Consider the following 23,389-nt stretch of genomic DNA (forward strand, 5'->3'; position numbering starts at 1 on the left):
GAGAAGTCGAAAAACACAAACACAACCCCTGCGTTATTGCATGAAGAGGAGTGTCTCGGGTCAAAGGTGAGTCGGGGTTGCAGGCATGGTTCATGACACCAACAGTCCTTGAACAGCAGTCTTGCCAACACAGACCTCATAAGCGGCTGTGGCTTGTAGAGAACACACATCCTGTGCGAGGATAAGGACCACTCGGCTTCGTGTAATAATTATGTAATCAAGTGTCTGGCTAAATCAAACTATTACCATCTGTGTCAGCTGTTTCTTGTCCAACCTATACCAGAAGGTCAAGGAAGCGCGGGGCCCAACTTACATTCTAATACAAAGTACCCAGCTTCTAGTTATAAGACAATACTGTCACCTTTGACACCGTGGTCCCTACAACATATCTGATCTGGAGAAGTTGCAGACAGAGCCAAAGAGCCGTAGTGAGTGTCCGGATGAGAAAACAAGCATTTGCAATACAATAGGTCTCACATTTGCAAGAGTTTAAACTATTGGCATTGTAATTGACAATGCTTTTTATTTACGTTAAAAACCAACACATAAATAAAAGGCATTGCCATTTACAATGCCAATGGCTCTAACTCTAACAACTGCGAGACCTATTGCATTGCAAATGCTTGTTTTACTTGTTGGAAGGCCAATCCATACACCTTTTATACTGCCTGTAAGCTGTGTTTGTTACTTGTGAATGTCACCTGACAGGTCATACATGCATGTATGTATGTATGTGCCAAACCCCATTTGTAAGCCTCTGGGGCTACTGGGCCTCAATCATGGTGGTTGATGTAGTTTACCACTGATGTTCCAGGACCTTTCCTACTGTGGCTCTACAAATTGGGCAGGTAAAACCTCTTCCACATTTGATACTTAGGGTAGCAGCTGCAGCAGTCACAGGCTTCTCAGGGATGTACAGTTGGGATACCCAAGCTCCGCATTCAGCACTCCACACTCAACCCACACACAATCTCGGTGTCCAACCTAGTGTTTCGTTTCATTAAAAGAAGTACTTTAGTCACACAGTAGCACTCAATACTACTTAAGCCCAGTGATCATACATGTCAGTGTCTGAGTGTGATTCTCTTCAGACATTAAACCCGCCATGCTCTTTGTGCTACTACCTTCTAAGTAGCCTACGAGCTCTAGGTAAAACTCCCCCCTCCCCTGTTGTAGGAGTCAAAAGTTAGTGTGAATCAAGTCATATGCACACTTAGTATTGTTTGTCTTACACCTTTCCTGGATGGGTTGTCTCACTTTACCAGCAGTGACCATCATGTGTATCCTTCAGCAGCTGTGGTAGGCAAAAATGTCTACTGGAGTGCATTGGAGGCTGGGCACAGGCCTTGTCTGTCATCACCCCATACACCTCCACCCCTCTCCCTCCCAGCATCAGGTTGTGTAGCGCTCAGGGCCAGTGCAGGCACAGGCCTGGCAGCTTTTAAGACATTGCAGTGATGGGGCCCCACCTGGGCCGAGGACAGATGCAGCCAGGGTCGGGCAGTGGGGTGATCATACTAGTTGTGATCCAGATTGGACGGGAGGTAGATGCAGCACAAATCAGGCATATGGCAAACAAGCACTTACCACCCTTGTCCTGGCGTACAGCAACATGCCGGTGCAGCCCTTGTCTAGGGCTATGGCAGTCATGCAGTTCCAGCCCTGACTTTGCTGATGAGCAGAGTGTTATGGTTCCCTCCATAAACCGGGTTGATAGACTAAGGGGCCCATAGGACCCACAAAGTTCTGCTTAGTTCGCCCGTGTGCAGTGGGCTGTCACTTTACATCACACAGACATCAGGATGTGCTGGACCTTTCTCTACCTGTACAGTCTATCATCCTGCAGGCATACTACTTCCCCCGGAAGACTCCAGGGCAGATCCACAACTCCTCAAGTGGAAAGTACAGGCTTCAGGTGATATCCCCTTATCTCTTGGAGACTGGCTGTCAAGCAGACACCCTGCCTTGCTGTACTTTACTCAGAGGTGCACTCAGCTCCTAGTCTTAAAGGACTTAGAACTGGAACAAAGTGGAGTGGATTGTGTCCCACATGTATGCACAACATCTAGGTTGAGGTTATGGATCCACTGTCTTCAACTGTAGAACTGGTTTGGGGTAGTGGTTCTTTCAAGTGTCCTCCTCAGGCTGCTCTCCAGACACAGCCTTTGTGTAAAGTGATGCACCGGTTTATGGACATAAACATAATTGTGGATTTTCTCTAAAAAGACAGCATGCTGACACCACCACTTTATGTGTTTTATCCAGGACAGGAACATTAGTTTACTACACACAATAAAGGCATGCTTGAGATGCCATTCAACAGTCATGACCTCACACAGTCTGGCGGTACAAAAGGGGATGATGGACGGAGCGTTTGAGCAAATCAAACACTCACCCCCAGTCAACTGATCTGGGTTTAATCCATCACCATTCTTTAGCCCACTCAGCCACCCCATTTCAGACATGGCTATATGCAAATCAGTCTGACCCTGTGCCTCATGGGAACAGTCCAGCCCGAACTGCCAAGCCATGTCTTCCATGGACCGGAAACAAGCATCCTGGGACCGGTTTCGGATTCGCTTTGTTCGCACTAAGTGTGGCAGGGTATGCTCAGACGTGAGTCCCTTGCTCACTTGGCCACTGGATTCAAGATAGCCTGGCTGATGAGGATTATGAATCCGAAACCGGTCCCAGGATGCTTGTTTCCGGTCCATGGAAGACATGGCTTGGCAGTTCGGGCTGGACTGTTCCCATGAGGCACAGGGTCAGACTGATTTGCATATAGCCATGTCTGAAATGGGGTGGCTGAGTGGGCTAAAGAATGATGATGGATTAAACCCAGATCAGTTGACTGGGGGTGAGTGTTTGATTTGCTCAAACGCTCCGTCTATCATCCCCTTTTGTATCGCTCACACAGTCTGGGACAGGCATAGGTCTCTGTGCAGATGCTTAGATTAGTGTGATGCCAGGGCCCAGATAAAAATCAGGATAACAGATTTACACATTGTTGGGCACTGTGCACTAGCAGGGGAACGTGCCTGTATAGCATACAGGGGACATTTCTGCCCAAACGCTACCTCTCTATCTCCGTTTATCTATTGTTTGCATTTTCTGATGAACTCCTTGTTAGCTTTCCTCTGGAAATATGGGCTCTAGAACTGTCAGACCAGCCAAGCACTTAACTTGGTGCCTGGAATTCCTGAAGGAGTGTCAAGGAGGTAAAAAACAGATTGAACTCATTGTCCCTACTGACAAATCAGCATCCACAATACATTTCTTGTAGCACACGTTTGCCTAAGGAGAACGAGAAAGCAAAACCAATCGCCAGTCTTTTCAAAACCCTTAATTCACTACTGGTACAAATAGCTGTAGACTCTTGACAAGTCGGATAAGTCTGAACAGAAGCAGTAAATATTTTTTATGAGTTCTGAATATATCATCGCATACATCTTTTTATTAACATAAAATAAAATCCATCTCAACATAAAACAACTTAAACGCCTTGTTTGGAAAATTACTCTGATTACCTCCAAACACTTTAAGTCTCCTAAAAAGAGAGATAGTAATTTGTTAATATAGTTAGAATAATCATGTATTTAGTAACACCACTAGATATGACCCCATCAAATACCTTTTAGTTTTCTCTCATGTGTCCATTAATAACAACAAAGGAACCTGACCTGTCATTCTTTTTGAGAAGCACTTATTAATTTTCACCTAAAATATGTGACAGCAACATACCTTTGTGTCCTGTATGGGAACGATTTGATTACACAAAATTGGCCTGTAAAGGAAACTTGAGGCATTTGGGAAGTTTTGCACAGAAAGCATTTTGAACATAAATTTGGAAAACAAAATAATGGGATTTGTAGGAAAGCAGGTACACTATACGTGGGCTTTAAAATGAGGAAGTCAAAAAATAGATATTTAGGCTTACACTTCTCAAATAGTTTAAACTGGAATGATCATTCTAAAAACATGAAAATCTGGTCATCAGTTTCTGCCAGGGCTTTCTTACTATTCAATAAATTATATGGAGGGTACTCATTGTTGTCTATGCTGACTTATGCTCATAAACGTCCTCCTTTGGCTCTTTATGGCTTAGAAAGGGATGACACAAAAAATGGCTGCAATACTATTATGAGCATCACTCTAAAAAAAGATATTGGAGCTGCCAACAGGTACCTATGGTACAGGCACTTGGATGTGAAATAAAAGTTACACTTTGGTCTGAGTTAGTGGGTATACATATCGTAAGCTATTTTAAGAAGCTGTTAGAGGATGAAAATGGTAATAAGGTATCGTATATCTGCTGGAATGAAGCAATTCGCAGTGAACAAAAGTGGTCCGTATCATTACTGAGCACAGTCAAAATGATCGACAATCATAAGGCACTGAGCAATGTTGAAATAAGGGATTCTTTTCCTTCCAAGTTGTAACTGTAAAAATCAGCCTATGCATTGTCTTGTAAAAAGGACAGAGTTTTTAAAATTTAAACCTTCTATATCCTTAACTTGGCATTGCATAATGAATTGCAAATGCACTTTAACTCGCTTATTAATTGATTTATTGTTATTTAGGGAAAACATGTAAAATTACTTTTTATGAAATATGGAACTTTAACACGATCATATGCCACTGAGTTTTTAACTAGAATGTGTTTTTTAGATGTAAACGTTACCCTGGCACATATTTTAGAGACTATTAAATATTTATTGATGTAAAGAAATTATGTATTTATTGTATTATAATAATTATAATGTTTAGCTGGGATGTATTTTATAAACAATTCATCCAAAATTTTTTATTATCAGGTAAATAAAACCATTCAATATAAAAGATTTTAAAAAACATTGCCCAGTCTCTACTACTTGTGTACATTGGAAAACGAGAAAGGACCATTAAATAGATAACGCCCCCTACATTTATAGATAACACATATTATAAAATAATGAGTGATAATTTCCAAATCTGAGCTGCTGGTAGTTGGCGAGGTTCCTATACTTTGCAATTCATTTTCAGCGACGGTGGGCGTTGTCCAGACCAAATACCCTTTTGGAGTGTCCCAGATTGAAATTTACGGACTTTTGTCCTGATGAGAATTACATTCATATTTAATTTTTTGTGGCCTTTTACCCAGGCTTTGTGTAACAACAGAGGCCATGCATTTTTATAAACCTGCTAATGAGCATGCGACCATCTTTGCCTTTATAGCAGAGGCAAATTGCACAGGAACACGTTCTAATAGTGGCTTCACAAAACTGCAGAAGCAACCTTCTTTCTGCTTTGAAGACGGGGCAAACCCAGATAAAATAGGATAGTGACTCTCTGTGATTTTTGCAGAACGTGCATGTCTGGTTGGCTTGGTGTTGTTTCCAAGTTTGGAATTTATATTTTATATAGTGTTTAACAGTGTTATGCACATTATATCTTAATAAACTTTTTTTGTGAAACTGTACAAAAGAAATAGGAAACATATTTCATATGAACCAAAAACAAGACATTACACTCCTTCGCATAACTTCCTTAATAAGTTATAAATAAGATTTAATGAAAGTTCTGGGACTCCTAATTCGGCTACAAAGTCAGTTTCCGTGCAACTTGAACTACCAACTCTGTATTTGATAGTTTAAGTGGCCATTATGACTTTGAAGATGTCACTTTTCAAATAGGGTTTATACATGTGGTATTGCCACCAAGTACTCAAGGTTACAAACATTGTCTCAGAAAATAAAAACCGGTATCCCTGAAGGCTTAACAAATGCTGATTCCAGGTGCAGCCGTTGTAAACCCAAAAGTCGGAACGCCGAACGCTTGCACGCCTTCCCATGTGTCTGCCTACCCATGACTCCAACATAGCGGCCATTTTTGCTGCATTTGCCGCAGTACTTCCAGCGCCTGCCAATTAATGCATAATCCATCGAAATTGGACCGGAGCAACCAGACCCACTTGTGTGAGTACCTCGCAGTTTCACCATTCATGACAAGAGCTTGATACAATATATTGAGTCAGACCTGCCACAAATCTCCAGATAGAACTTCATCAGTTCGCTTGACTAGAACCTTCCTTTTTATGTGGGTTGGGGTTGATGCACTCCAACATTTCTGTTATGCTCAGCACTACCCTGCCAGACTCTTTGCAAGCTTTGAAATTATTGGATAAAAAAATCTCAAGATATATCCCTCATGTGGCGGCCTCATTTACCCTGTCCCCACTTTTCCGCTGTTCCCTGCTATAATTGCATTACTTACACTTGATTGCATTCTGCCTTGGTTACTATTTCTTACTACTTCAAGTTTCAATAAACCCACTCCCTTTCATTTTCCAAAATCTTGAGTACCAAATCAGTGGTAGATGTTAATAATGTTTGCAAGGAGGCACATTCAACCTTCTACCCTTGTGCATCTTTGCTGATGAGACACTGAAATAAATGGTTGCTAGTACTGATCCCTGCGACTCCACTGCACTCCTCTCTCCTCTGACTTAGCCAATTCTTAAGTTAGTCCCTAGACCATAAGTGTACATCATATTTTTTTTGGTCTTTTGTGTGGAGCGGTATCATGTTTATTTCCTAATACTCTCTCCAACCTGCATCCTTTCATTTTTCAAGTTCTTTTTCTTCTTAGAGTGCCTTTCTGCTGAACCTGAGGTTTTGCTTCAGATTGATGGTGTTACCGAAGACAAACTGGAAAAATATGGAGCAGAGCTGATTGACGTCCTTCAAAAGTACTCGGAATACACACTACCAGGTATGAAATCCTTTGCTTATGCCGTAATATATAACATCAACCTACTCCTTTACCTATGATGCAGTGATATACCCAAAAACAGAAGAACAAACAAAATTCTGCATCTGACGTGTTTCTAGGATCCTGTCAGTATCAGATCTTCTTACAGCGTTTATCTTTACGTTCCTGCTGAATTGAGAATAGAGAATTATAAGTGTATATCATTCGTAGCGTTGACAACTGAGAAACATAGACATTCAAAATATCAACAACCTTTCATTGTTTCAAGTTATTTTTTTTTAAATGTATCACTAAGGGGAAATCTTTTTGGTTTCAAAGTTGTGATGCACAACACTACTAGGGACGTTATACAGCATTGGTACTTCCCTTCCAAGAAAATGGGCCAGAGCTTAAGAAGTCACTAACCGAATCACATATCACCCTCTGATGTTACTCGTGACTCTGTTGGTTTCTCATTTTAGAGCAAGCAACAAGTGACGTCCAATGTCAGTGCGAGTATGGGCAGGAGGAATCTTCAAGACTGCCTTGCAAAATGACAGAACCCAGGGCTAGAATGAGTTATGTGTTTTTTTTTATAATACCATTTGGCATCAACACATTACGTAAGGTTTACAGATTCAGGCGGCTGTGTGTCTTACTCATTGTAAGATTGGCTCTGCTATCCCTGTTTGTAAATTTGCTATTGCAGAGTAAAGCTGTCTATAGTTGTCTATAGCTGTAGCTCCACTTTGTGTTGTGAGCACACAGCTTTAGGTGGAGGCAGTCTGATGTATGAATTTATCCAGCCACTTGCCCATTCATCCAACCACTTGCCCATTCATCCACCCACTAGCCCACTCATCCACCCATCAGCCCATTTACTCACCCTCACGTGCATCTACCTGACTCCATGCACCCATTAATCCACCTGCCCACTCTTTTCTTCGTGCATCCACCTGCTCAAGCACTCATCAGCCATTCACCTATCCAGTGAGAAAGCTGTAAAATCAGCAATCCATTAATTCGCGCAAGAATCCACTTATCCATCTACTCACCCATCCCTCAGATCACTGGTTTGCTTTTCCTCATTCCACTTATCCTCATCCATTCAAACCACCCCTTTGATGCTCACCCACATAGTTATCCAACTACACACAACTTGTGCATCAGTCCATAACACTTTAGATTTCCATAACTCTTTAGATATCCACAGCATTTTATTCATCCACCCATTTACCTATCCATGGGCATTCCCAGTTACCCATTCTTTAACTCATTCATCCACCCATTCATTCCATTACTCTCCCATCCACTCACTGACCAATTCATACTCCTCTATCTATCAATCCATTCACTCACCCAATCATTTACCCTTTCATCCACAGAGCCACACACAATAATAAACAAACTGTTCTGAGATGACGTTAAAACGGGACCCAGTGTACCAGAGGTGGTCCACAAAACGTAAAGTAATATGCCAGAGATACGCTCCAGAGCTGGACACACACCACCAATGATGGCCTCCAGAACTGGACACTGTACTCAAGAGGAAGTCTCCCACAGACCACATGGACAGGTATCAAGAGTTCGGGCCAGTACCGCTCCGCCGGCAGCTGCAGCCTCCAAGCCCTTTTAGTTTGCCCTCCTGCCAGCATGGGCATTCAGTGGGGAGCAGGATACACCATTATATGCTCAACTGGAGGTCATTGACATCAGATCATTGGGCTTTCCAAATCGTACAAAGGAATTTCTTCATCTTCTTTGTGGCTACCCCTCCACCCATGCCACCTACTTATGACTGGTTGATGGAGAGCCACCTTTCCTTACTCCTCCAGGAGGTGTCAGCGCTCTTGGCCAAGGGAGCTATAGAGACGGTGCTGGTATCAAAAGTAGGTTTCTGGTGCCCAATGAGGTCTTTCATCCTATACTCACCTGCACCTTCTCAATCTCTTCCTCAAATGGGAGAAATTCAGAATGCTCACTCTTGTTCAAATTCTGTCTGCCCTGAATCTGGGAGACTGGGTGCTGTCGTTCGACTTGCAGGACACACGTTTTCACATCCCTGTCCTGCCTGCCCACAGATGTTATCTGCAGTTCACATTGGGCCAGGATCATTTTCAATTTGCCTTCTCCCCTTTGTCCTCACCAGCACCGCTCAGGTGTTTACCAAGATTATGGCTGTGGTTGTAGCACAACAGCAGGGGTCTGTGGTACCAGTCTATTCATACCTCGAGGATTGGTTGTTGAAGGCGGGCTCACCTTAGGTAATCATCTTCCACTTCCAGACTACAGCGAGCCTCTTGCACTCTATGGGTTTCATTATCACCATGCTGAAGTCACACCTGACTCCCTCTCAGATGCTCCCTTTTACGTGAGCTCTTCTCTACACAGTGTAATTTCAGACTTATCCTCTCGAACTGCGAGTCGAGGATATTCAGACTATGATACGGATACTTCAGCCTCTATCCTGGGTTTTGGTGAGGCAGACTGAGGCTGTTGGGCCTCACAGCCTCCTGCATACTGCTAGTGAAGCATGCCCGCTTGCATACGAGGGCTCTGCAGTAGGACTTGAAGTTCCTGTGGACGCAGCCTCATGCAGTCCCTCTGACATGTTCCAGATCTCAGAGGGAACCAAAACAAATTTGCAGTAGTGGCTGATAAACTGCAATCAGGTCAGCAGCGGACCCCTCTCCCTTCTCCTGCCTGGACTGACTGCGTGGCAGATGGTTCACATAAACTTATTGAAGAATCGGGCGATTTCTTTGGCACTGAACGCCTTTCTACCATCCAACAAGGAAAGGCTAGTGCAAGTGTTCTTGGACAACATCACCGTCATGTGGTACTCCAACAAGCGTGGCAGGGTGGGGTTGTGGACCTTTGGCAGGAGGCTCTGCGTCTCTGGGCATAGCTAGAACACCAGGGCATCTCCTTGGGGGTTCAACATCTGGAGTGCTCTCTGAATGCCAAGACGAACAAACTCAGCTGTCGATGACTGGCGAATGACGAATGGGGGTTCCATCAGGAGGTGGTGCAAGGTCTCTCAAGAGTGGCTAGATCTGTTCACCACAGAGAACACACTATGTAAGCAATTCTGCACTCTGGAGTTCCCAATGCGTCTCTTGATTGGAGACTCTTTTTATCTCGAGTGGAGCTTCGTCCTACTGTATGCATTTCCACCAATTCCACTCCTGCCCAGAGTTTTCAATAAGATCAGGAACGGCCAGGCCCAGGTTATTCTTGTGGCTTTGGATTGGGCACGGAGAGTCTGGTATTTCTGAGCTGTTGAGAATTGTTGAGCTGCCTTTTCCGGAGGATGTTCTGTTGCAGCAACACAAGAGACTCCTTCACCCAAACCTGCTCACCTGCCGCCTCCATGCATGCAGATTGAGCATTGACAGCCTTTGCCCCTTTCTCCCGAAGTCTGTGTTGTTATTCTGGCAGCCAGGCATCCCTCCACCAAGACTGTATACGCATGCCGCAGGGAAACACTTGTGGCATGGTGTGTATCCAGAAGCATTGATCCCCTCTCTCATTCTCTTTCTCAAATCGTAGTGTCTATTCTTTCTTTGACCCAGCATGGCTCTGATCAAGGCGCAGTTAAAGGCTATCTTTCATCTCTGCATTTTAGCAGTACCAACCTTCCTCATTTGTCACCTGTTGTCATGAGATTTCTCAAAGGTTTGGAACACATTTCCCCTTAGGCCATTCGTCATGCCCCAGTGGAATTTGACCCTGGTCCTCACTTTCCCCTATGTGCACACTTTTTGAGTTGTTGCACAACTGCCCTCTTCGGTTATTGATCATCAAAAACACTTTTCTAGTGGCCAATACATCGGCCAGGAAGGTCAGCGAGTTGCTGTAACTGTATGCTACTTTCTATCCTGAAAAACTGTTTCTCGGGGTGCGTGCCTCCCTCCTTCTAAAGGTAGTCACTCCCTTTTGCGTAACCAGACAATCACCCTTCCTATCTTTTTTGCGTTGCCTCATCCTCCTAAAAGGAAGTGGAGACACTCCACCCTCTGGACCGAGAAAGAACTTTGCTTTTCTACCTTGACTGCACAATAGGCATCGGGTGGATGATCAACTCTTTGTAGGGTACGTCGAGCCAAGAAATGGAAGGCTGCGCAGAAACGAACCATCGCCTGATGGATAGTGCTCTGCATAAATATCTGCTATGCATTGGCCAAGAAGCAACCCCCTGAGAACTTGTACATTCATTCTACCAGAGCCAAAACTGTGACCACTGTGTTAGCTTGCTTACAGAGTTCCGGTCCTGGACATCTGCCAGGCTGCAATGTGGGCTTTCTTGCACACGTTTACTAAGCACTGCTGCCTAGACAGTCAGGTCTGTCGGGATGGGCACTTTGCCCATTCGGTCCAGCAGAACTTTGTGGACTAAATTGGGATCACAGACCCACGTCCCGGGAGGCATGGCTTGGGTATCGATTCTAAGGTACGGAATCTGCGGCTAGAAATCTCTATCAGATGGACAAGTTACTTACCTTCGGTAACGCCTTATCTGGTAGAGACTCTCATCTAACCGCAGATTCCTTACTGACCCTTCCCGCTCTGTACTTGATTAAAGGATGAGGGATTCCACTTGAAAAGGGCGCTAGAAATGCACACCAGTGGTCAGTGTTCATCATAGCTCTGATTTCCTGGTGTGGACAGTCGCGATTCGAACGGATGTCAGAGCGGCGAGGTGTCGCTTATATAGGTACCACGTGCATCACTTCTGGCTCACACAACGCAGTGCCGAAATATGCCACCTACCAGCGTTCAGGAGAACTGCTCTAAAATTCCCAGATCCAGTCTGACACCTGGGGATCATTCTAAGGTGAGCACTCTGCCGCCAGATAGTCTCTCTCTAGCAGATAAAGTGTTACCTAAGATAAGTAACTTGTTTTTTTAGGAGCAAATAAAATACTGATGTCTGACGAGACACACTACCCTAAAATTATGTCCAGATTAGTGGCAACACCAGTGACCTGCCAAAAGGATTAGATTAACTAAACACATATTTTTAAGCCTATCTTGAATTATGTATTTGCTTAAAAATTCTCCGATTAAGAATGAAGATTTCTTCACATGGCCCGATTAACGATTGGCTACATGCTCAGGCAGATCATCCCACTTATGCCCTAGAAAGACATAAAATGTCATCGCAAAATTTACTATACTATCTTAATGGGGGTACGAGACGGGAACCGCTCCTCCCAGCAACTATTATTACATTACTTGCATGGAATAAGGCTACAAAACGCACGGGATGGGAGAAGAAACCCACCTGGCAGACACCGCTATGGCACTGCAAGTGGTTAACGGAACTACATAAACTGAAAGGCTTCCAAAGATGGGACGACATAGGCATCTCGACCATAGGGGACGTGATCGCCAAGGGGGAACTGAAATCCTTTTTGGCCCTGAAGACGGAATTTGGGCTTCACCACTCACAGCTCTTCAAATACACGCAGCTACGCCATGCTTGGCGGGCCCAAAACATCCAATTAAGCGGACTCCCAGAGTACGCTGCATTGGAGGGACGGCTCTTGCAGGAACGGATCCAGGGGAAGGCGGTCTCACTCACATATAAAACCCTAACTAACAACATGCTAGGTGACCTGGTAAAGCTTAGACAGACATGGGAAACAGAGGTGGGAGACATGGATGACTTAGATTGGGACATAGTACTAATGCATCCCCGGGAGGTGGCAATTAAGTCTAGGCTGCGCCTTATCCAATTTAATGTGCTCCACAGAACCTATGACGATAGGGTGCGACTCCATAAAATGGGGAAAATAGATGACACAAAATGTCTTAGATGTCACCTAGACGACGGAGACTTTTATCACATTATGTGGACATGCGACTTGATACAAAATTATTGGACCCACATCTTCACGGAACTGAGGGAGGTCTTGGGGGTCCCGCTCCATCCGGAGCCCAAGCTGGCTTTACTGGGTATGACTAACGACGTGGACCTACCGCGCCCCCTCCTAACCTTTCTGGCACTGGCACTGGTGGTAGCGAAGAGACATAGCGAAGCACTGGGGGTCACCGGAACCGCCGGGATTAGAGGAATGGAGAAGAGGGTTGGACCTTTATATGGCAGCCGAGAGAGTGACTTATAAACCTAGGGGGTGCCCGAAGAAATTCCGTAGGGTCTGGACCAGGTGGCGGCATTATCATGGATTGGATGGGGGGTTATGAGGGGGGTGATTTAAGTATTTGGCTGCACGACTACGAGAGCACCTCCAGTAAGACTTTGGGTGGGATACTAAGAGATAAATGTGCATTGAATTTATGGACATCGAATCAGTATGTTACGAACTGTGACAGCGATGTACAACTCTGGGAAGGGTGGGTGTGGGAGTAGGGGTGTATGTACTGCTAATTACATGACTGTACTGTTGAGTTATGATAAAATGCAAACAAAAATATTCTTTAAAAAAAAAATGAAGATTTCTTTTATCTAATACCTCCTCCTTGTAAACAAGCATACATGAGAGGATGTCCCACCAGCACCCCATTGAGCGTCCATCAGACGCTTTGAGATTCCATCAGCCACCTGGCGCCTCTGACAAAAAACGTTTCAGCAACACTTTTTTCTGGTGTATACTTCTAACTGCAGATTTCTCACCTTAGGCTCTACATTGTGTGCCAGACTGCATCTGGAGTTTTTTCATAGTAGTGTTCCCAAGCGCTGCTCAGTGGGGTGACAGAAAGCCCACTAGAAACTGGGGTTGTTTTAGGTATTTGTATTTTTGGGGGTGGGAGTACTCCAATGGGTATCGGTTGTGCTCCCCTAAACACAAGCCTGTCTACCTGCCCCATAACTCTTTCTTCCAACCTCTCCCCCTGACACAAATGATATGTTGTATTGATGTATGAAAAAAGAGGTGTGTGGACCGACCACTCTGCTGCGGTGCAGAGCCTCATTCCTATGGCAAGCAAGAGGAAATTATGATTATTTTGGTTGTAGTTTTGACATATGGAGCAGCAGAGTTGTAGTAAATCCAAATGTCCTCCTACTTTCCATGGTGAATGGTTGCAGTATTCGGGTCTGTGCTCTGCCACCTAGTGAAATCAACTAAACACAGCCCTTTTGAAAACTACGCACCCAGGGAACTCTAGGTTTGAATGCCTTTACTTACCCATATTGCCTTGCAAACTTCAAACAGTGCCTAAAATAATGCATTTTCTTGCATTTCTGTGGAAAAGTTTTAGAATCTGTGGGAAATCACAAATTTTTTATCACCTAGCATTTTCTCACTTGTTCCGATGAAAACAGTAACCCACCTATGTGGTTGACCCGAACACCCGTAAAGTAAAAGGCCCCAAAAACCCAACTATGGAGAAATTGGCAATATGGATAGTTCCAATGTTTGGGCCTGGGCTGCACGGCCACCCAGAGAAACCTACCAAACTCATACATTTCTGAAAACGAGACACCAGGGGGAGTCCAGGAAGGTATGCCTCTTGTAGATCCCACAACAATTTCTTTCCTACAATGTTCTACAAACGTCAAACTTAATTTAAAACCACATATTTTCCTTATATATCTGTGACATACACTTCTGTAATCTGCAGGAATCCACAACATTTGACAAGCAAACATTGTCTTAGGTGGCAGAAACCAGTCAGGGAGCACACCAGAATCTGGTACATTTTCAGGGAACGCCTCTAAGGTGCTATCTGAGTACTTGTATTGATAAATCCAACACTGGAATCAGTGTGGGTTTATCAATTCGAGATGTTTGATGCTAAACATCCCTATCTTATGTGAAGCCATCATGTAGCTGGGTAACTCATTTTAACCAGTGTCGAGCACGTGTACTAAAATGGCTTTCCTGGTTACTTGTACTGGCATTAATAGGACTGACCAGCACAGGGGCATATCTGCTCGTTCATGTATGCCCTCACATGTAATATTTAGTACCCTGCCTTAGGGCTGTGAAGCCTGCTGTAGGGGTGACTTACAAATATTACATGCAGTGTTAGGGGACATGGCACACAGAGACGTGTTAACAACAACATAGTGGCCCCAGTTCCAGTCGCACTGCTTGATTACGCATGTTCAGCACCCACTTGTGCATTCTGCCATTTTACTCCTTGTATTCCATGTACTGCATATTTTTATTTTTCCACTTTTTTGCTCCCGTTCAATCCATGACATGTGTTTTCACTTTTGTTTGCACCAAAACACACGGCCTGCAATGTGCTTGGTGAGGGGTCCCTTAGAGGGCCACAATTTGTGCTGCTGTCCTTAGGGACCCTCTCTAGTACCTCCGGCCCCTATACTAGGGGTAACATTTACTAGGGAGGTAGAGGGTGCTAAAGGCTTTGTCAATTGGGGAAAACAATTGAACATTTTTAGGGAAAGAACACTGGTACTGGGGACCTGGTTAGCAGCCAAAGTTGCATCAAATACCAGGCCAAAAGTAGTTGGTACTGCAACAGGAACCCAGCTCCCTACGGTCGCAGAGTTCATTTGAGGGAGGGATTGGGTTTTCGGTGCTTGCTGGGCAGAACTCCCTGACAGTAGTAAAGAGCTCCTTGGTGTGGTGGTGCTAGCCACAATGCGGTCTGCAAGGGCCTCCTCTTTCGTATCTTTGAGTTGATGGTGGTAATTGTTGAGGGCTGGCTTGAAGGTGGCCCGGTCTCTGTTGTCTATGCTGGTGCGCTATGTTCTTTCTAGTAGTTTGCAGCTGCATTTCATTACATTGAATTCCGGAGTGTACTAGCTGGCTTGACAGATCTGCGAGTTTTGGCTGGTTTAATGGGAAGTCTTGGTCGGCGGAGTTGGTGATCCATGTGTTGAAGTTCTCGACTGCTTGTTTCAGGTTCGTTTCGGTGTAGGGCTGGGCGCTGTTGAGGGCATCTGTCCACTGGTTCTGTGTCACTTTGCTCCAGCTGCGGTAGGAGGTGCTGGGAGGGTTGGGGGTGGTCCAAGGTGGTGCTGCGATGGTGAAGTTGGCGATAGAGTTCCGTGGTATGGCTGTATTTGACTCTATTGTTGGATGTGAACATAAGGTTTACTGTGTGTCCTGTTCTGTGTGTGGGGTCTGTGACCAACTGGTTGAGGCTGATGTTGTCCTTAGTTACAGGTTGGCGGAGTTCGTGTCTGTGGGGTCGTCCAGGTGGAAGTTGTAGTCTCAGAGGAAGATGTAGTGCTTGGACTCGATAGTGAGTGGGGGAATGAGGTCTTTGATGGCCTCGCAGAGGCTGGTTCGTGGTTCAGGGAGTCTGTAGGCGAGGGTGCCTTTGATGGTAGTTTTGTCATCGGTGTGGAGTTGGAAATTTAGGTGTTCTATAATAGGCGTTGTTTTATCTTCTGTGGTGGTGTAGTAGATTGATTCCTTGTGTATGAAGACGATACCACCTCCGTTTTGTTGATGCGTTCCCGGTGTTTCATCTTGTAGCTGTTGGGCATCAAAGTGGCAATGTCGGGGGGCAACGCGTGGGTGAGCCATTTCTCTGTGATTAAGGTCACTTCGGGGGCGAAGGTGGCAAAGGTGTCCCAGACTTTGGTGGCATGTTTGCAGAGCTATCTGGCGTTAAACAGGAGGCATCCGACTGGTTCTGGGGTGGTGTTATCTGGTGAGGTGGGAGTGGCACTGGTTTCTATGAGGGCGGGGGGTCCTAGTTTTGCAGGTGAATTGACATCAGTGGCAGGTGAACAATCCTGCTGTAGATCAAGGAGATGCGAGGCAGCAGTTGTTGTGGTGTCCGGGGTGTAAAAGAAAACGTAGAATCTGGGTAAAATATGTCTTCTGGTCATGTTTTGGGGTGTATTGTGTCACAGGTGCTAGGCCCAGCCAAACAAGTTGGGTAAGATTTTTATTGCGAGACTTGTGGCACTGCTGAATAGTAGAACATTTCTTATTACCAATAGGATTTCTTTGCATTTGTGCTTCTAAATGGAAGCCAGTGTGAAAGACATTTTGCAAAATACCTTCTGAGTCACATGTGAGTACTAGTACCACAAATTCGAAGATGTACAAATAACCACTGCTCCTCAACTCCACATCTGCTGTACATCTTAGCAATACATAGGTTTCCTTCATGCCGATTTTTCTCTCTGTATATTTTATTACATGAATTGCTCTATACTTGTAGGGGTTCAGGTCTGTTGTTGGTTCTGGGTACCTCTCATTCTTGGAGAACTTACAAACTCTATATATCCTTGCGACCAGAAGAGTCTAGCTGATCTTCACTGCATTGCGTTTGTAAATCTGCCCTCAAGACAAGACGTTACAGATGAAAATGTTGTCACAAATGGCTGTCTTTTCCTACCCATTTTTCATATCTTTTTTATTTAATAGTTACTTTATTTAGGAAAACTTGAGGGATTAACTCAAATGACCCCTTGCTGACTTCAGAATTGTTTACTTCTCAGAAATGTATAGCTTTCCTGAATCAAACTTGAGCTTCACAAAATTCGGAAAGAATTTGCTGCTAATTACAAAAATGGCAAAAAGTGTGGTAAAAAGAAAAAAAAACGTTTTCCATACAGCTCTGCAACTTCCTGTAAACTGAGAGATGGTGATTTTAGCACAGCAAACCTTTTGTTGATGTCATTATAAAGAAACAAACCAAACACTTATTTGCAGAGTACTTTTTCCCATCTTTCCCCCAGAACACAAATTTAGTTTTGTTTTGCCTATTTTCTCAATCCCTTACAGGAGAATCCAGAGCCGCTGGGAACCATAAGAATCTCCATTATGTTGGGGGGGGGGAATTCACAAATTTGACATGGGTGTCTTATGTGGGAAAAAAAGGTATGGCAGCATATAGCCAAAAAACGGTGAGAAGGCCTTTTAGTTGGAATCTTTTCCCTGGCTTTGCATACTATCTATAGCATGGCCTAAAATCATCAATCAAGAAGGACTCTTCATCCGTAAGGGTCTTAAGGCGCTGTCAAATCATGCTGCTTGTTCTCCTGTTTGATGAACACCCAGGACTTGAGGTCCTTCCTGAAATGCTGGAGCGATAATGAGGCTATGAGGTGCAGGGGGAGGTCATGGGCAAATCCCACACCCCTCAGTTTCTGCCCTTAATGTAGGTGTTCTTCTTGATGCTACTCTGTTGCTAAAACTCCGGTAAATCCCATTTCAGAAATCTGCTTCTGTCGTCAGCAACTCGTAATCTTTTTATTGCTGTTTATTGAGCCAGCACACAATGTCAATATAGTCAATACTTTGATTCAGTCAAGTTCTGACTATTTTCATATCATCGATCCGGCTGCCACTGAGCCACTGCTAGAGCTCCCATTGCAGTCCAGTTGTTTTTCAATTTAGTGATTGTTGTGTATGTGAGCTGTCTACTAACACTCTCCGTAATTTTTAGCAAAAAGACATTTCTATCACCCTCTGCTAATTCTCTCCACCTGACTGTTTTAAAAACACAGATTTGCAACTTCTGGGACAGAGCTTTTTTAGTTGCTGCAACGAAGGTGTGGGAATACTCTCCCAATCACTCACCAGTCTGACAACATTTTAATCTCTTACAGGAAAGTATTGGAGGTATAATCTTGTTTTCTGCAATTACATTCATCAATAGACTATATAGCACCATGATTTTTCGGCAAACCTGTGCTCTATAACTTTATTCCATAGACATAAAACGTTATCACTTTCTGATGTTAAACTAAATGCTACAGATTATATGGATCCCAGCTACATTTGTGGTACATAAGCGGCCCCTAGAATCATTTTCTCTTTTGCACCAGTGCACTTGTACCTTGTAGTAGTAGAGATCAACATAGTAATGCATATCACATAAAGAGGCTTTATAACATATAAGATGCTCCATGAAACTTTAGTGCATTACTTTTATTGTGCCAGTGTTTTTCAAACATTAGGATTCGTTTACAACTGATTAAAACATGTGCCCGCATCCCCCAAAGGACAATATTGTCTCCAAGTTTTTTTTAGGTCTCGCTAGACGAAAGCAAAAGCAAAGCTTTTGCTGTCTATGCGAGACAACTAATGTAATCACTTTTAGGGGAATGTGGACAGCAGACTGTCACGAGCTTCTCCTGCCGGAGATTTGACCTCGTGAGCGCGCACGCCCAGCCCGGCGCCGTGCACATCCCCTGCCACAGACACACACATGCACACGCAGGCAGGAAGGCCCACACACACACACAGACACGCGCGCGCACCGCGCCCCCCCCCCCGCCGCCGCATACATAGAAGCGCCCCCGGCCGCCGCATACATGAGGCCTCACGCCCCTCCTCTCTATTCGGGACTCACCGGGTCGGCTGGCGCTCGGCGGCGGGCCGGTCTCTCCTTCTCCAGCGGGGGCTCCCTCTTGTGCACGCCCCCCCCCACCCCCCCCCTGCCATGGCTGGCACGGCATCTCCGGTCTCCCTCACGACTCGGGAGACCGGAAGACAACAGGCAAAGCTTCCGCAAGGCAGTCGGAGCGGACCCACCTCTTCCCGGCCCCGCCCACAACCAGGCGGCGGGCCGGACATCTGCTTCCGGTGTTTTCCTCCGGGCTGCGGCGGTGATTGTTTTTTTTAATTCGTGCCCGCCGGTTTTTTTAATTCGTGCCCGCCGCTTCCCCAACACAGGAGCAATTGAGAAGAGCCCCCTCCTCTATTAACGTAAGTATTGGTTCTTCCTCGGCCACGCGCACTAGGTCCTGGGACTTGCACAGAAGCAGCCTTCGCCGTGTACCTCGTCCTCGAGCTTACATAGCCTAGTTGTAGGTTTGGGAGCGAGGGTTGGCATGTTTAATGTGAAGGATCAAGTAAGGGGATTGAGTGCATGTGTGTGGAGGAGACAGGACGATACAGTAGCAGAGTGTGGTCTGTACATGTGCAAGTTGTGAAAGGGTGTTTATAGGTGGGACAGCGGGTGTTAAAGGGATTAACTGAGGTGATTACTCTGTGTGCAAGAGTGATGCACACGTGGTGTGGGTATGCATGTCTGTATGTTTGTGGTAGTTTAAATAGCACTACTCCTCAAACGATGGGCATAATTTGCATAAAGTGTTTGTAGTTTAGGAAAAGCATTTTTTGTTATTGCCGAAAGGTATATTAAATGTTTTGAGAGAGATCTTTGCATTGCAGTCTAAACATTTTGTTGAAACAGTGTTTTAAAGTGCCCACTGCACTCTTTTGGAACTCAAGACGAAGAGCGAGATGGAGCAGAGATGCTAAATTCTCTGGTAACTAACCACAAACAAGCATTTGCAATGCAATAGGTCTCGCATTTGCGAGAGTTTAAGCTATTGACATTGTAAATGACAATGCCTTTCATTTATGTTTTAAAGACCAACACGTAAATAAAAGGCATTGCCATTTACAATGCCAATAGCTCAAACTCTCACAACTGCGAGACCTATTGCATTGCAAATGCTTGTTAATAGGGTAAGAAGTTACCATCGACAATCCTGTTATCCTCCAAGAAATGTAGACAAAACTGATGCTCAGTGGTTTCATAATTTTTTAGTAGAAACATATCAGATTTAAAGCAGTGCAAGTGATCAAGGTAAATATTTCTGAGTGAGGATTGATGGATATTCTTCAAAGCATTGTGAAAGTAATTAGCTTTAGTCATGCCCCCTGTCTAACAGTGGAATGGAAAGCATTGCAGAGCAGCTAAACATTTCTTAATGGTCCTGTATTTGATGAGGTCTACTCACAAGAATGTTTCCTTGGAATTGGTGTTAATTTTTTCTCCATAATAAAATGATTGACGGAATTCTCCTAAATATGCATTCAGGCCTTCAATTGAAAGTCCAAAAAAAGAGATTGGGACACTGCATAGAACACTGAACACATGGCATTACTTGTTTGTAAACCTGGACGTCACATTTTCTGCACACATTGAGGTAGCCTGTTTTATATCACTGATACTTGAAGTCAAAATGAAGGCTTTATGTCTTTGAATGTTTGATGTGGCGTTTGGCCACAAAAAGAAGTTTAAAAAAGTGATGGCTGGAATGCTATTACTAATCTGAGTTACTGATAGTTACTCGGGCCACATCCAGTCTTGGTTCTGCTCCCATGGGAACAGTCCAGCCCTAACTGGCAAGCCAAGTCCTTCCTGAACCAGAACACAGGCACTCCACGACTGATTCATTAGGACTCATCAGTTGGGTATAGCTTGGTTCCGGTGTCACAGTGTGCAAGGGACCCACTTATGGGCATACCAGTCCCACTGAGGTGGGCAAAAAAGTATGGATGTAATGCTTAAAATATTCTCAGCCACTGATAATTACTTGGCACGCATCCGAGTCCATTGTTATTTTGCACACCATCCCACCTCAGTTTGGACTCAGCCATATGCAAATAAGTCATGACTGTCCTCTGGTAGGAACAGTCCAGCCCAAACTGCCAGGCCAGGTCCTCACCGAACCGGAACACAAGCAACCCAAGACCAGTTTTGCTCTTATTAGGGCTCATTAGTCAAGTATAGCTTGGTTCGAGTGGTTCTGAGCTGCCATCAGTTGTAAACTCTTCTGCCTGAGACCCATTTTTCAAAACTGCAAAATGATCTGCGAAACAAAAAGCCAGTCTTTTGAAGAGGTGTCAGGTTCTTTATATAGAATATGGTCAGTGGTTTTAGAGGTTGTGGTCTGGCTATGGAATGAATACCATTTATGTTTATAGAAAGGTATGGTATTCTTTTGCAAAAGTTGACATTTTTTTGTGGAAGAGGCAATTTGGTCTGTTGGTAAATCCTTGAGAGTGTAGTCTAAAATTTTGGAAGAAGATGGCCTTTTCATTCAAAGAGGAGTTGTGTCTGCTCTGAAGAAGAAAGAAGGCCTGGTCTCTGGAAAAACGTGGTTTGATGTTTGAAAAACCTGAAAAACATTGGTGCTAGATTTGATGAAGAGATTGCTTCAGCGGTGGTTGGATGAAGGTGGGTAGGATGATCCTTGGAAATAATAATAACATTGCACTAACAACATACTCAAATGTATCTCTTCGTATTTTTGTTTCAAAATGTTTTTTATTCATTTTCAAACTTTATAACATGCCCAGCTGTGTTGGTGCACTCCTTATTAACACCACATGTGATGCACTACAAGGGAAAATCATGCAGCAACTAATAACATTTTTGACCACTTTGTGGTCGTCTTAATTTGAAGTATGTTGCTCATTTATCATTCCTGCTTCTGAAGAGTGTAGTCCTGAAGTCAGGCATCATGAAGATGTTGAATCTTTTTAAAGTGTTTAACAGCGTGGCATGCTATCACTTATAAATCTTTGTGCCTCCCTAAAAAAGTTAGTAATTGGCATATCACCCAACTGGTAGCCTAGATGGTTTTCAATATATTGTTTATCTGTTTAGTGTTGCTATTGATAACCTGAGCACTCTGGTTGTTGTGAGAGTTTATCTGTGCTAGAGTGCTTTATACATCTACTAACTTGATGCCAATTGATGTCTCTGCAGCAGAAGATGACACTCAGAAATCATCTGGTACTACTGCCAGTGCTTCGAGACAGATTGTAAGTGAAGATGAAGAGGAAAGCAGAACCTCAAGCTACTTCAGGGCTGGAACCAACAAGGGAACCAAGAGGAAGAACAACCAGTCCTACAGGAAGTCGAAAAAGAGGAAAACGAGTGCAACAAACCAGCAAGGCCAATCCAAAGGGTAAATTCTGTCATTGCTTTACATTAGAGATACACACACACTATAAGTTTGAATTCAGATAGATACTCAAATATTGAAAATCCTATAATGTCACAAATGTTTCATCTAGGGTAATAAACAAAAATTGAAAAAAGTACTTTCTAAATATAGCTGGTATTCAAAATGGTATTATCTGTTTAATACCGCTCGAGTGTCTAACTTTGTCCCTGGTGTGTCTAGCTCGCTACTGGAGTAGCTGGGAGCCAACGTCCTATCTGGGGGTATTTTCAGCTGAACCCGGCCGCAGTGGAGGTGTGAGGCGCGGCGAGCGGGACTGCGAGGTCCAGCATTCCTTACAACACCGCCAGCTGGTTCCTCTTCCCGCCGCGCCGCGCCCCCTCCCAGTGCCACGCCCCCCTGCCTGGAGAGCTCATTACCTCTCGCGGCCCCCGCTCCGCGGGGCCGCTCGAGTGTCTAACTTTGTCCCTGGTGTGTCTAGCTCGCTACTGGAGTAGCTGGGAGCCAACGTCCTATCTGGGGGTATTTTCAGCTGAACCCGGCCGCAGTGGAGGTGTGAGGCGCGGCGAGCGGGACTGCGAGGTCCAGCATTCCTTACAACACCGCCAGCTGGTTCCTCTTCCCGCCGCGCCGCGCCCCCTCCCAGTGCCACGCCCCCCTGCCTGGAGAGCTCATTACCTCTCGCGGCCCCCGCTCCGCGGGAGCCGCTCGAGTGTCTAACTTTGTCCCTGGTGTGTCTAGCTCGCTACTGGAGTAGCTGGGAGCCAACGTCCTATCTGGGGGTATTTTCAGCTGAACCCGGCCGCAGTGGAGGTGTGAGGCGCGGCGAGCGGGACTGCGAGGTCCAGCATTCCTTACAACACCGCCAGCTGGTTCCTCTTCCCGCCGCGCCGCGCCCCCTCCCAGTGCCACGCCCCCCTGCCTGGAGAGCTCATTACCTCTCGCGGCCCCCGCTCCGCGGGTGCCGCTCGAGTGTCTAACTTTGTCCCTGGTGTGTCTAGCTCGCTACTGGAGTAGCTGGGAGCCAACGTCCTATCTGGGGGTATT

The 23,389-nt window shown here is 44.9% G+C and overlaps 1 protein-coding gene across 3 annotated transcripts in view; it reads left to right on the plus strand.

Annotated features, from left to right (window-relative positions):
- The window catches only part of BLM (BLM RecQ like helicase), a 526,815-nt gene that overhangs the window by 473,898 nt on the left and 29,528 nt on the right, over nt 1-23,389 (plus strand). For all 3 annotated transcript variants that reach the window (XM_078682948.1, XM_078682946.1, XM_078682947.1), the window contains 2 exons: nt 6,628-6,750; nt 22,144-22,345. In XM_078682948.1, the coding sequence (XP_078539074.1) occupies nt 6,628-6,750; nt 22,144-22,345 (325 nt within the window). The remainder of the gene's footprint in view (nt 1-6,627; nt 6,751-22,143; nt 22,346-23,389) is intronic.

Source organism: Lissotriton helveticus, chromosome 3_1, assembly GCF_964261635.1.
Source record: "Lissotriton helveticus chromosome 3_1, aLisHel1.1, whole genome shotgun sequence".
Lineage (NCBI taxonomy): Eukaryota > Metazoa > Chordata > Amphibia > Caudata > Salamandridae > Lissotriton > Lissotriton helveticus.